Raw genomic sequence first — 14,553 nt, forward strand, 5'->3', positions numbered from 1 at the left:
GATGATCCAGAGCAGCCACTATGCCCATGTTTCCCCAAAACTCAGTTTCGCTGGCTGTTGTGGAAAATAAATAGGGTTAAATGTAAGGCATTTGAAAGTTTCTGGCATTTAGTAATACTTCGTAAATAATAGTAGATTTAGCCGTTGTTCTTAGAAGGAAATGCATGTTCAGCGTTCCATCAACATAATGGTGTGTCCCCTCCTCCTATGGGGACCAAAGAGTACCACATTGTTGGGACAACTGGAGCCTAAAGACCAAAAACGGAGAGGCCAAAGCTCTGCTCCTCCAAAAGCAGGGGAGTCAAAGGCTGTAGAGTCTGTGGAAGAATGCAAGAGGTCTAAACAGGAAGAGAGTTTTGGGCCTAGCCAAGGCCCAAAGCATGGCAAAGTGCCCAGGGTTACTCAGCTTAGAATGTGGGAAGCCTTCCAGGGGGCAGGCAGTGAAGGCTGGAGGCAAGAGGCAAGTTAAACCTTCCAACTCCTTCTCTACCCCTCAGCTTCTCCCCTCTCCTCCCACCCTATCGCAAGGGTCTCAGATCCTTTCATCAGGGCCCTGGGCACTACCAGGCTCTGTTCTATGGTTTGTGCCAACATCAGACACCTCTGGCCTTCCAAGGCCACAAAGAACAAAACCAACCCTGAATCTGATGAAAAAAGTCTCAGACCTGGTTTTTCCCCTTGGCGCCTCCCCAAGGACAGCTGTCAGGAGGACAGCCCACTTCAGTGCCCTGGCGTCCACCTAAGAGGATTCCTGTGTCCTGACCCCCTCTGCTCTGGGCTGGACTCTGGGGCTGGGCCAAAGGGAGGACATTCCTGCCTGGTGAGCTGCACTTTTCTTCTGTGGCAGGAAAGTTCTCTGGCCCTGGGAGTTTGATCTCACCCTGACCACACCCTGGGATCCAGAACCTTCCTTTCTGATGGGAGGTAGTGTAGGTGCTGGGGAATGAGCGAACTAGGCTGGAGTGAGCAGAATTTCTAACATCTAAGGCCAGACCTGGGTCCCTTGTGTTTATTTGGACATTGAGTCAGCCACCTACCAGCTGGGTAACCTTGGAAATTGTACTTGCTTTTCCTGGGGCTCAGTATTCTCATCTGCAAAACGGGTGGCAAAGAACCTAGGTCATTATTTACAACTTTTTAAAATACTGTTAAAAGCAGGGAAAAAAAAAATCTGACCTCTCTCTGCTTCCCCAAAGGAGATTCTTTCTTATTAAAGCCTGAAAATATCAAGTCTCCCGCTCCTGACCAGCCCAGGTAGCAGCCACCAGGTGCTTTGGGGTAGGCAAAGAGCTCCAGAGACCTGTGCCCAGGACACATCTCCAACCCCCAAAGCAACTGGACAGATGCCAAGGGTGGCTTTTTCCAAACTGCCTTCCACTTTCCTTTCCCCTGCCAGGATCTGTATTTGTATTTCTGGGTTTTGAAAGCCTGGAGGGTGGGGGGAGGAGAGGAGGAGTGCAGGGTAATTAATGATTGAATCTCTGGCACAGCCACCAGGAGGCCTCAGGGCATGCTGTTGGCCACTTCCTGAGGCATGGGGGACAAGGTAAAAATCCCACCTGGCTGTGACACAATTGGACAGGTCTGAGAAGTGAGGAAGCGGGAGACAGTGGTGCCCTGAGCACTTCTCAGGGCATCAAAGCTCTGCCCTGGCGCCGCCCACCCCCCGCCCCCCCCCCCCACACACACATGCACTGACTCTGTTGTCCTTTTTCTGGGTCAGAAACTATTCATTGCACCCCTCACAGACACCCCCAGCCCCAGAGCATTCCCTACACCCACCCTGTACCCACAGCATCAGCGCATGCTCACTGGCCCTTTGCTGCCCCACAGCTCACCTGTCCATCACCCAGTGGCTCACATGGCTGTTTGACGAATGCACAGTGCTGCTGGGAAAGGATGAAAGGAACCGACTTGCACAGCAAAATTTTAGAGGAGCTTTAACTCTGCCCTTCTTGGAAGTATTGCCCGGCCTTTGTTGTCTAATAATAATTAACTTTTGTACAGAGCTGCAGTTTTCAAAGGCCTCTTACGTTCATAATTCTATTCATCCTCACAGCAAGGCTAAGAGGTGGGTCTCACCCTCCTCACCCCCTCATTCGCATTGCTACCCCCACCCATATGCTACAGAAGAAAGTAAGATTCAGAGAAAAGGAATGGTCCCATTTCACACAGCCAGGGCTGACACGCTAGCCTTCTAACTCAGGGTAGGGAGCTGCTGTTTCTTTCCCAAAGGATGCTCTTTAGTCCTGGGATTGTTTACCATGTAGGGGAAGGTGGCATAGAGGGTAAGCAGGGGGCAAGGATCTCCCCAAAGACTGTTGGGGGCTGGGCTCTCCTCCTCTGGATGGAAGAGGTCTTGGGTCCCCTCACCTAGGATATAGAGAGGTGATAGGGAGAGAAGCCTGTGGACAACTCTGGGGTTCAAGGACCTGAGCCAGCAGGTTGCAGAATTCCATGTGCACCCAACCCAGAGACAGTTTAAACTCTGAGCTTCTTATAAAAGACCCCAGACCACCTTTCTTCCCTACTATTAGCTGACATGACCAACTCATTCTGGTTTCCCCACGACAGTTGGGTGTTTTAGCACCCCAAATCCCACATCTAGGGAATGTCCTTGGTCTCATCCCCAGCTGAGTGGATTTCAGCTGAACTGTGGAAAGACAGACCCCCTTTGAAAGGTTCAGTGGATCAACTTGGAATTTAAAAATCTCAGAAGACTCACGGGGGTTAGGCAGCCACCTGGGATGTATATTAACGTCTTGGAATGTTGAACCACAAGACAATTCATTTCCACAAAGAAACACTCAGATCTGTGGCCACATCTGCCAGATTTTTAAAGGAAACCAAAGTTAACTCTCTCTTCCCTATTGATTTTCATATCGGCAACTAATTACATTTTCTTGGGAAAACACTGTGTTTAAAAAACCATAACTGGGTTTAAACCACAGATTGCCAGATGATAGTCTCAGTGTGAAAGGCTTATGGACATCAAATCTGAGAAGGGCAGGAGAAGGTGTTGGGTTTTGAAACAATGTCCTAAATTTTCCATTGCTCTGAGCATCTTAGTCAGCATGCTAAATTTATTTGGAAATTGTAATTACATCAAAGGAAGGCTTGAGATGTTCATGCTTAGCTAAAAGGATCATGGAATTTTCCTGTTTGAGAAAAAAACTGTGATAAAAGCCATTTAAAAAATTATATGTATATAATTATATAATTATATATATATATATATATATATATACACACAAACTTTGTAGAGCAAATGGCATGCATGCACCGTTGCATCTGACTCTTTGTGACCATGTGGTTTATAGACCTCTAGGCCCCTCTGTCCATGGAATTTTCCAGGCAAGAATAATGGAGTGGGTTGCCATTTCCTCCTCCAGGGGAACTTCCTGACCCAGGGATCAAATCCAAGTCTTGCATCTCCTGCATCTTTTGCATTAACAGGTGGATTCTTCACCACTGCACCATCTGGGAAAATTATATATGTATATATATATATATTTTTTTCAGCTTCTTCATTTTGCAAAAAGTCAGGATACTGGTTAATAACCATTTCCTTGGCCTTGGTTGAAAAGAATTAGAAAGTAGCAGGGAACCCAGGCCTTATTTCCCATTGTAATTAGAAAGCAGAACCAGACCCAGAGGCAAAGGAGCTCACTGTGTTCTCACTGCCTGTTGGCTCTTGGCTTTGGAAGAACTCGTCCGTGGTGCCTCCTCCTGGTAACCCACTGTCATCCCAGTCTGAGGGCGGGCTGTTCTCAGGTGTGCAGATGTGCAGATTAAGTTGTCATATTAAAATGAATTTTTTAAAACACGAACTCACAACTGGGACCTGAATGTTTCAATAACTTGCTGTTTTTGTCCTCTGAGAAATTTTTCTAAAAGCAGAGAGGGAGAAGGGGCTTTGTTTTGCTGAACAGGAGGAAAGCATTGGCAAGACTGAATAGGTGCATTTTTAAGGTTATTGGTACCTGTCAGCCCCTCGGCCTGGACAGATCTTCTGAGGTTTGCAGAACTGTTTGGGTGAGGGCTTGTCAGGCTCACCCTGGATGGAGCACCGCCCTCCCCCAACCCCAGGCAGGAGGGGAGCTTGGGCGGACAGTCTCTGAGAGGCCTCCACACTCCACAGCTCCCCTACAGACAACAGGGCAGGCACCAGAGCAGCAAACTGGCCGAGGCAAGGCAGAGGGGTCTGTGGGACCTATACCCAGGTCCACTTTCATCCCGACACCCTTCTTTTCTCTCTCTCTCTAGGGTGAGAGTGGATTTAGGGGGAGGTCTGACTACAGAAGCAGAATATCTGAACATTGTGAAACCACAGAGCAATCTTAAGTAACAATTTTCGAGAAGCACTTAAAACAATAAAGCACCAATTGTTTTTTGTTTCAAGTCACATGTAGGGGTGGAGGATCCATTTCAGGACATACATACTCTTTTTCTATTCATAGAATGATTCATTTCTGCTAAATCCAGAAAAAGCAAGGCTGGGCAGGAGGAGGAAATGGATTAACCTGAAAGCTTTTGTGGGGTGTGTGTGTGTGTGTGTGTGTGTGCGCGCGCGCGTGTGTGCTATTCAAACACGTGCACACACACTCCTGCATTACCCCTGTTTTCTCTGCCCTGTTTTCCCTTCCCTCTCACCCCAGTGGCTCTGGCCTCTGCATCCCAGAGCAGCCCTTCCCAGTTACAAGCATCACTCTCCCCGCAGCTGTAACCCTGAGTCCAGAGCAGGCCTGAGTGTGGGAGCACCCTGCTGGCGCTGTAGGACATTGGTTCACCCACACAGCCATCCCTGTATCTGCTTCCTCAACAGAAGAGGAGAGCAATGAAGGGGAGGAAGTTTTCGCCCCCACCAAGGGCTTCTCATTTCCACCCAGAGAGCCCTTCTTATCCAACCCTTCTTACCCCTGCTCCCCTGAGGCTGCTGATTCCTGCAGACAAGTCAAAGGTCAGCTCACCCTGTCCCTTTCTAACATACTTCCAGGTTGAGTTGTAATCTAGGCAATCTAGGCCCTCAACTAGGCCTGTCCTCTGAACTCTTCCCCCAAGTTCAAATTCCTCAGGGAGCAAGAAAGGTGGCGGGCTTCACTGGCCCCAGAGGTTCCCAGAGACCCCTGTCCTCAAGCTCTAAAGCCTCCATCGCACACTCCTCAGATCTTTCCAGGCCTGCTGAGTTAGGGCTCAGCTGCTTCTCTCTCCTCTCTCCACTGGAAACAGAAGCTCCAGCGAATGTTTCTAACTCCTGAGTCCACTCAGCCATGTCCCCCTTGCAAAATCCTCCCCTTCCCGCACCCAGCCAGCCAATCGGCGGCCTGCGAGCCTCTCCAGACCCATCTCTCCGGGCCCTGGCGGGATAAAACCGGTCGGCGATGCCGGGTGGATGGGAACAAACTTCGGAAGGAGGAGAGACACGGGGTCCAGGGCACCCTCGAGGGCGGACCCGGGCAGTGAGGGCCTGTGGCCGGCCGGCCAGGTATGCCGCCCAGGGGTTGGCTGAAAGCTGAGTGGGAGACAGGGGTGATTCGAGAAGGGAAAGGGTCCCAGGAAGCCCAGCAGCCTTTTCTCTCTCAAGTTAAACTGGATGAGGCTGGGGCAGCCGAGAGGAGGGCAGCGGGTTAGAGTTTGGCGCTGCCCAGCGGACCCCAACGCCGGCGCTTCAGGACGGGCGCATGGGTTAGGCCGGCCTGAGGTTGGCCACTCTTCGCCTGAAAATCCTGCGACCCCTGCCTGGCGATGAAAGCCTTGGGGTAAGGCCTGGGGAGGAGGTCTAAGGCGGAGGGCCGGAGTCTCATACCCGTGCCCCGGGTCTGTGCAGGGCAGCGGCGTGGCGGCAGGCGCGGCGCGGACCTGCGTGAGGAAGCCCTGAGCCCTCGGCGGGCTGCGAGCGACTCTCCGGGATGCCTCACAACTCCATTAGATCCGGTAAGAACGCGGCGTGGCCGGGGACCCCCGGAGCCCCCGCGTCGCTGTGCGTCCGTGCGTGCGCTCGGGTCGGTGGGGCTCGCGGCTCACCGGACCCCTTGCGTGGGGGCGCAGCTGGGAACGCCTCGGGCCTGGCTCTCCGCAGCGGCCGCCTCGCCACTCTCTTGGGCCCTGAGGTCCCCCCTCGGCCCGGCGGAACCGACCTCCCCAGGCCTGGGTTTCTGCGGACCACCGTGAGGGGCGAGGAGCTCTCCGTGGGGTCAGAGGAGTGTCCTTCGTGTCCCATCCGCCTTTCGCCTGGCCCGTCAGAGTGGCCATCCTGCGCGCTCTCAGGCCCTACGCCGCGCCCCTGCTGGACTTGCAGCTCCCCTGCTCCCGACCTCTAAGCCCTCGTCCCCGGGTGCGCGCAGCTGTCTCCTGAGGCTCCCCGGGCGGGACCCTGAGCCCCGCGCACCTCTCCAGCCCACACGAGAGGAGCCCGCGGTCCGGGGCCCGGGAGCCGTGAGCGCACTGGAGGGCTATCGGACTCCTTGCTCAACACCGGTCAGAAGGGGACCCGCGTGCGGGGCATCCGGCCGGGCGAGGACTCAGCCCTCCGCGGGCCGAATCCCGCTCCCCACCGGCATCCGGGTCCACGGCCTTCAAAAGCGCTCGGGGTCCATAGCCGCGGCGCCGACTCTCCGCGACCTCCGGGCTAAGGTCGGGGTGGTCTGTGCCAGGAAGGAGCCGCAGGGCTGGGGCTGGTCGGCACAGTGGGCATGGCCCGCCGGGCGCTCAGCAAGTGTGGACAGCGAGCCGGAGTCACGGCCCGGCCCGCGGTGATGGATGGAGCCGGGCCAGCCGCGGGGAAGGCGATTTATGGGGCCAGGGCGCAACGCTATCGATTTGGGCCGGTGGAGTGAAAGGAAATCAATATTTCAGATGAATTCTCGGCGAATATGAAGTCCCGCTCGGCAAGCGGGACATTTGTTATAATAAGGAGGGTCGCATCGGGCGCTGCGCGCGGCTGAGATCTCAATTTAACCCAGAGCGCCGCGCTGCTCCGGGACTGGAGGCGGAGGATCCACCCGCACAGGCGCGGGGACCCCGGTGAACGCCCGAAGGTTTCTCTTTCGGGTTCGCTCCACCACCGGAGACTGAGTCAGCAGCACGCTCCCTCCCAATCCCGGTGCCCGGAGGTGAGCGAGGCCACCGCGGTCCTGGCCCCGCTCTGCGGGCGCCCGGCCTTCGGGGGAGCGGAGTGGAAATCTCACCAATGCTCCCGGGAGCGGCGGGGTCGGCGAGCCAGGAGACCCAGCGGAGCGCCTGGCTCTCCTTACTCAGCGCCCAGGCGTCACAAAAGCTCCTTGACCACTTTCTGGGACCAGGACCAGGTTTTGGTCTGTTAGTCTTTAGCCTAATGCGGGTATAACGACACACGTCACCCTCGCCTCGGAATCAGGACTGGTCTCCCAAGCCGAGCGCGCGGCGCGGCGTCAGGTGCCGGATCCCACGCCAGGCTGGTTCCGCAGCTTCTGCTCCGCTCCGGGTTTCTTTCTACCCAACCCTTAAGCCACCGCCGACCTTCCCCTGACCGCTCTGGCGATGATAAGAGTGGTGCTCTCTCTCGGTCCTCGAATTTACAGTCCTGGACCAGACCTTTTCCTCTCTGTCACTGCGTGAGAAATGACGATATCGCGGTCCCTCGGGTTGGCTGGATTTTGTTTTCACTACTGATTGTCATTACGGAAACGCTCGTTAGAATACATGGAAATCGAGAGGGAAAGAAGAAAGGGCACAATTTATTTTTACTTTATTTTTAATCAGCCCCAAACCCAGATGAGGAGACCCTGCTTTTCCATTAGCTCGGAAGCAATCGCCCTTGGGTTTGGGGAGGGAGCGGTTTCGCCCCTATCGCAGGCGGGGCCTGGGACGGAAGTATATTCTCTGTTTAGAGGGGACTTCTTCAATCCTCTCCCCAAAACGAATAAAAAAAAAAAAATCTGAGAGAGGGAGAAAGGCTTTCTCCTATAGTTTAATTTAATGCTAGTGAAACAGAAGAAAATTGTTTAAAGCATAGCTCAAAAGATTCAAGGCTGTCCCCTGTTTCTTTTCCAAATCCTCTCTAGGTAAATTTGAGTGAGAGACCCTCCGTCTTTCTAATCACTTGACACCATTGTCTGTATTTAGAGCTAAATTCACAAGCTGAGCCCTCCAGTTTTTTTATAAGCCCATTTCCCTCATTGGTCTTAGAGATTTCCTTCTTTCTCCCTTTCTGAGTTCATGGCTCTGCCTGGACTTTGCCTGGAGAAGCCTTCTTGAAGCTTTTCCCTGGAGCAAAATGGGGCGAAGGCGGCCGGCGGGACGTTTTCGCGGGAGCGAGGCCCAGCGCACAGTTTCAGATAAAACGAAACGCGCTGAGAAAAGTTTTGCGCGGCCTCTGCCGCCCCCGCCACTGCGGCTCACCCACGGCTGATCTTGCTTCGCAGAGGGATCTTTAAAATTTCCTTTTTCCTCCCTACTGTTTTATTCTGAAGGGATGTGGAGAGCGAAGAGTGAATGAGTCTGATTTGCCGATGGTCAGCGATGGGATGAACGGTCCGTAAAATCCACCGGGAGTTTTGTAGCATCAAGGAACAGAGATCCTGAGCAAGAACTTTTCTTTAAAGAGTAAAAGATGCCACATAAGTATTAGAATGTAAACAGTACTACATGCCTGAGGAAGAGGGCTCAGTAAAAAAAAAAGCAAGCAGGTTGTTATTAAAAGTTATGCACAGTAGCTTTTCAGAAATCCTCTTCCCCCAACTCCTGAAAATATATTATTCAAGAAGATGCGACTTTCCATTAAGGAAAGAGCGTTTCTCTAATTTCCTTAGATCACAGATGGAAAGCCCCCCATACCCTCCTCTCGGTTTTAAAAAGGAGCAAAGGAAGCCAAGAAACTGTTTTCTTCCCAGGTTTCTTGCCTGGGTTGAAAATAAGGTCTAGGGATGAGAAAAGGTCTTGAGGAACATAAAGAGGTATTGGGGTTCCTCAATTCATCTTTGTTTGGAGATGGTCCATCCTCCAACCCTCCTCCATGCAAGTTAATTAGGAGATAATTTAGCTACCTTGTGAATTAGTTTTAAGATAAGTATCTTTTCAAGCTTTGTCACTTTAATTGCCCCACTGATTGATAAGAAGTAATTATTTCTAATTGACACTTTTTTGATGTCTATTGGAAGCATTTATTTGGGACATTTTCGGGGTGGAAGGAAAGTTAATTAATTTTATCAGTCTATACCCAAAAGGACTGTACCTAATTTTACTGAAGAGCACAAAGGAAGTGGAGGGAAAAAAAAAATCAATCTCAGAAATTTAATTATTAAGAGATATTTTGGTTCAGAGGAGAGCACCTACCATTATAACTACATGTCAAAACTTTCTATTTACGGCCTCGAATCTTGAATTTTAATATGGCATGTGTTTTATGTGTATGCCTTTTCCCAGGAATATACATCCCTTTATATACTGACTTCATTTTGGAGGTTACTCAGCTTTGTAATTAATTTTTGTGAAAAGTAAGATCAAGGGAGTTCAGTACACTCAGAATAAATGGTATCATTTTTGTAAGAGCAAATTGTAAGAAAGATTTACTAACCGTCATCCTTGCTCTGTAATTATTGATAGAGTTGGGTATAAAGGTGAAACTTTACTTACGGTGACATGACTTTTCATACCTAAACCTCAAACCTTGGAGTAAACAGTTTAATCATTCACATCCCCTAGAATGTGTTCGTGTGAAAGAAAAAGAAGGGAGAGACTAAAGAGAAAAAGACACTGAAAGGAGACAATGAGGGAGGGGAGCCTAGAAGGGAAGAAGGTGATTGGAGAGGAAAAAGAAAGAACTCATTTCAGAAATGAAGGTGGCCAGGTACTTGGAAACTTTGCCATTCAGTATAAGGAAATCAAAATTCTACTTTAAAACACGTCCTTTTGAATATGATCTCAACCACAGTCCCTAACCCCTCACCATCACCAGAACCCCCACTTTTTCATGCATAAAAAGGCAGGATCTTTGGGGAGTGGCTGGTCTGAATTTGGGGTGTCTAGATACCAAAGTTTGGATTTGGTGCCCACGAAAAGGAAGCAAGAAAAGAGACATTGTGCTCTGGTGGCTTATAAAAAGATTTAAGTGTTGTTTATTTTTATTATTAAAGCTCCTGAGATCGTTCCTAGTTCTGAACCCACAATCTTTTCCGTGGATTGACTTGTGACTCACTGACATAGGAAAACATTTCCACATTAATCCAAAGTGGAGACACACGCTCCTGGACACCCACGCGTGCCTGAAATCAGAGCAGTTTCATCAGACAAGATACTGTCCTGTCAGGTTCTGTTCAGCCAGTGCCTATTTCCATCATTTATGTTTAAAATCTTGTCTGCTTTTAATGATGTTTCTCCCAGATTACGTGGAGCGACAAGAATGAGGAAACATGTTAAATGAAAAGAAATTTAAAACTTACAAACAGCAGATAATATCGCATACCAACCTCACTATTAGTGAAACTGAAATAATGTATAAATAATGCAAAAAAAAAAATCAGCAAGGGAGAGTTTAGTAATGGAAAATTCCCCTGCAATTAAATGAAAGAGTAATTTAGTGGAGATATGCCTGGATGAATTAGCATTTATTAATTGGTTCTCATAAAAACAATTTGTGTGTGTATGTTTGGGGGGAGAGTGTTTAAAGTATGGATTTTTCATGGGAAAAGTTCCTCAAATATTCATATCATATTATGTAGCAATCACAGTCTATTTTGTGAAAAATTCCAGTTCTCTCACTGGCGAATTTCACCTGCACACAGAGAGAGTAGGGGTAAGGAAGAGAAACTCCTTGAGATCAAAAGAAGGAAGCGGGGTTCCTTTTTCTCTTGGGACGTTTTCCGGCATGAAACCAGCTGGCAGAGCCGGCTCTGCTTGGGAACATCCAAACCGGGTCCTGAGAGGACTCCCAGGTGACCCATCTCCTTTGGGACATGACTAAGAAGCAGAGGAGGCTGCTCTGGCTCTGCCCACCGCAACCCCACCCCAGTCTGCTCCAGCATCCTCACCAGCTCAGGCAGGAACTGCAGTTTGTAATCTCAGCGAGGAGCTTGCTAGGGTTGACTGATGCGGGGATGTGTTTACTTTCTCTCGCCACAGTTGGTCTGTCTTCAGTTCTAAGCATTTTAAAGCTGCTCTATTTATCAATCCAAGAGGTACTGACTTCTCAGTTGCGCTGAGAAAGCTTTGAGCTCCGAGGTTCTGAGTACACAAAGAGATAAAAGACACAATTTCATTTAAGGGGGGGGGATGATTTTAAAAGGAGGCGGGAGGGGAACGTGCCCCTCCCATTCCAGGCTACCTTTGCTTTTGTTTTAGTTGAGATTGGGCGAAAGACTGTGTCTCAGCCCCCAGGAGCCTTCACTCCCTTCAGAGATACAATTTGGGGGTGTAAAGCTCCGTCAAAATAGAGGAGGATGCAGCCTCCCACTCAGAGCTCTTTGGTGGGGAGGATTCTTTCTAGAACACCTTGGCTCAGGTTCTTTTGGAGACGGAGTTAAAAAGACATTCTGCCTAGGAAGTAGGTTCAATGCCTGCTTCCAACAGAGGTGCTAGGTGTTTCTTTTTTGGAAGAAAGAGTACAGAAAGCACAGTCCAAAGGTCTCCTGGTTCCTGAAAACTTCACCCTCCCAAGGGAATCTCAGTTCCTCCAGTCCATGGTGAGTGACCCTAGGATAGAATTTCTGGATCACGGTGGAGTGGGCAGGAGCATCCACAATTCCTTATTTATCTGTGGTCTTAATTATATCCTGGGTTGTCCCTGGTGGCTCAGTGGTAAAGAACCCACCTGTCAATGCAGGAAATCCAGCTTCGATTCCTGGGTCGGGAAGATCCCCTGGAGAGGGAAATGGCAACCCACTCCAGTATTCCTGCCTGGAGAATCCCACGGACAGAGGAGCCTGGTGGGCTACAGTCCTTGGGATCGCAGAGTCGGACACGACTGAGCGACTAAACATGTTGTGTTATGTTTAGTCACTGAGGTCCAGAGTCAGGGCTGACAAGTCTTTGGGGGTTTCTTAAAACCCCTCCAGACCCCTCCCTTGGTCAGGTGGGCCACATGAGCAAATGTCTCTTACCGGCACTATGGATCAGAAAAATCGTGGTAGAAAGGTTTCTGTTTTAAACCACCGTTGGTCACTGAGTATGGGCTTTACTTTGACTGGGGCTTCTTCCCCACGAAGGACAAAGGGCCTGGGTACACACCAGTGTCTCCTTGCCGTGGCGTGTCTCAGATCAAAGGGAGGAAAATTCAGGGATCCTCCAGTGACACGTGGGTCTTGTTTCTGTGTTAATGCTGGAGGATCCTCCTGAGGTCCTGAATCCCATGGAAAATGCCAAGGATCATCAAGGCTCCGCACAGCCTGCCCACAGCCGCGACAGCTCTGCCCATGCCTCATTCATATCCAAAGAAAGAGATGCACCACACAGTGCTGAGCACGTCGTGGCACTTAGTGAGCCCTTGGTAAATGCAAGTTCTGATTATTTTATCTCTGAGGGCTATTACAGGTGTGGAATTCTGCTGGGAGAGAGCATATCCATCATCTTGTTTAATTCTCAGGAGCCACCAGGCAGGTGTGTTACGGACATTTTTACAGAAGAGAGGAGCACTCGTGCTCAGTGAGGCTGATGTGTCTGCAACTCCCTTTCCACTGCCTTCTTTCTCGAAGTCCAGCTCATCAAAACTCCCCGCATCACTAGATGGCTTCACGCCTGCAACTCTATTGGGAACTTAGGCCAGCATCTTGGGTCAGGAGGCTCAAGGATTCTTACCAATAGAGACAGATAGAACCATCAGTCTGTTGGCTTGGTTTCCTTATCTCTGTCCCTAAAGCTCCAACTCAGTTAAAACAGACTATTCTCAGTCTTCCCATCTGCAAAATGGGGGCGGTGGTCCCTATCTGGATGTCCCTCCTGGAGGTCCTGTGAGGAGGAAGAAGATGGTCAGCCACTCAGGAAAAGCAGAGAGAGGGAGCTTTCTTTTAACACATCCCCTCCAGTGCTGCCATGTTTCCACCTGCATCAAAAAAAAAAAAAAAAAAGCCGCTACCCACGAGAACCTCAGAGCTCCAGTGCTGCAATCTGTTAACGCACGGTACTTATACAGCAGTACATGCAGAGCAATGCCAAGGTTGTGAATTGAAGTCTCACCTAGAGCATGACCCTTTGGGCTTCCCAGGTGGCACTAGTGGTAAAGAATCTGCCTGCAATGCAGGAGACCCGGGTTTGATCCCTGAGTCAGGAAGATACCCTGGAGAAGGGAATGAGAACCCACTCCAGTATTCTTGCCTGGAGAATTCCAGGGACAGAGGAGCTTAGCGGGCTGCAGTCCATGGACTTGCAAAGAGTCAGACACGACTGAATGACTAACACTCACACAAGTACCTCCATAAATTGTAGACCATCAAGGAACTTGCTCCCTTGGCATCTCCAAACCCCACTGGGCCTGCCTGCTTGGCTACATTTCAGAGACTAATAGATTAGTGGAAATGATGGACACAGGTTCAGAATTACTGGGAAGACCAAACCACAAAGTCAGGGATGGTTGCTCGGTACCCTCTCCACGGGCAGCAAGTGGGGAGCCCCTAAGATACCAGATCTTATTTCCCTAAGTTTAGGTTCATTCCCTCTTCTGCTTCCTGAGGGTTCCTCTCACTCAAGAGTTCAAAATTAAGTCATCTGCTCCTTTGGAGCTTCAGCCAAGGTTCCACTTGTACCAGGAGCTGGAAAGGGAGTTGTTTTGTCCCTTTTTGCTGTGGAATGCAACTGCCCAGCTCCTGGCTGATTGCATTTCTCAGAAGCAGACCCATCTTTGATTTAAGCAGAGAAAGACATGGAGAGAGAAAACTACTTCTTCCCTCTCTTCCTTTTTTAAATTTTTATTGGAGTATAGTTGCTTGACAATGTTGTGTTCATTTCGGCTATACAGTAAGGTGAATCAGCCATACCTATCCATATATCCCCTCTTTTTTGGATTTCCTTCACATTCAGGTCACCACAGAGCATTGAGTAGGGTTCCCTGTGCTATACAGTGAGTACTCATTAGTTATCTGTTTTATACATGGCAGTGTATATATGTCAATCGCAGATCTCCCAACTCATCCCACCCAGCCCTTTCCCCCTTGGTTTCCATACGCTTGTTCTCTATGTCTGTGTCTCTATTTCTGCTTTGCAAATAAGATCATCTCTACCATTTTTCTAGATTCCACATGTGTGTGTTAATGTACAATATTTGTTTTTCTCTTTCTGACTTACTTTACTCTGTGTGACAGTCTTCTACGAATTGTGCCTTTTGCAGAGACATGGATGGACCCCCCCTTTCCTTTCTAACTCTGTTCCTTTTTTCTCCTGTTCTCAGCTCCAGCACTCCTCCGTGTTCTCTTCTGCACTTGTTTCCCTAAGTGGCCTTGGAGTGACCTGAGTCGTTAGTGCTAATTAGTCCACTGGGATGTATTGTACTGTCAGGCCCACATAGCAGAGTGGTCGGGAGCTGGTTGGGTGACGCATTTGAGGGACAAACAGCTTAATCTGCTGTCATCGTATGAACTGCATGTTTGC

General features: G+C 49.8%; 1 protein-coding gene across 10 annotated transcripts in view; it reads left to right on the forward strand.

Moving 5' to 3' along the window:
• Positions 1-5,394: 5,394 nt before the first annotated feature.
• PAX8 (paired box 8) overlaps positions 5,395-14,553 on the forward strand; it is a 65,274-nt gene continuing 56,115 nt past the window's right edge. For 8 of the 10 annotated variants that reach the window (XM_086323698.1, XM_086323700.1, XM_086323702.1 and 5 more), the window contains exons 1-2: positions 5,395-5,485; positions 5,828-5,934. In XM_086323698.1, the coding sequence (XP_086179824.1) occupies positions 5,910-5,934 (25 nt within the window). In that variant the 5' untranslated portion in view covers positions 5,395-5,485; positions 5,828-5,909. The remainder of the gene's footprint in view (positions 5,486-5,827; positions 5,935-14,553) is intronic. The other 2 variants (XM_086323707.1, XM_086323704.1) reach the window with 1 other exon arrangement.

The sequence above is a fragment of the Bos grunniens genome, chromosome 11, assembly GCF_055505025.1.
Source record: "Bos grunniens cultivar Pamir isolate PY7600 chromosome 11, Bosgru_T2T1.0, whole genome shotgun sequence".
In the NCBI taxonomy this organism is placed as follows: Eukaryota; Metazoa; Chordata; class Mammalia; order Artiodactyla; family Bovidae; genus Bos; species Bos grunniens.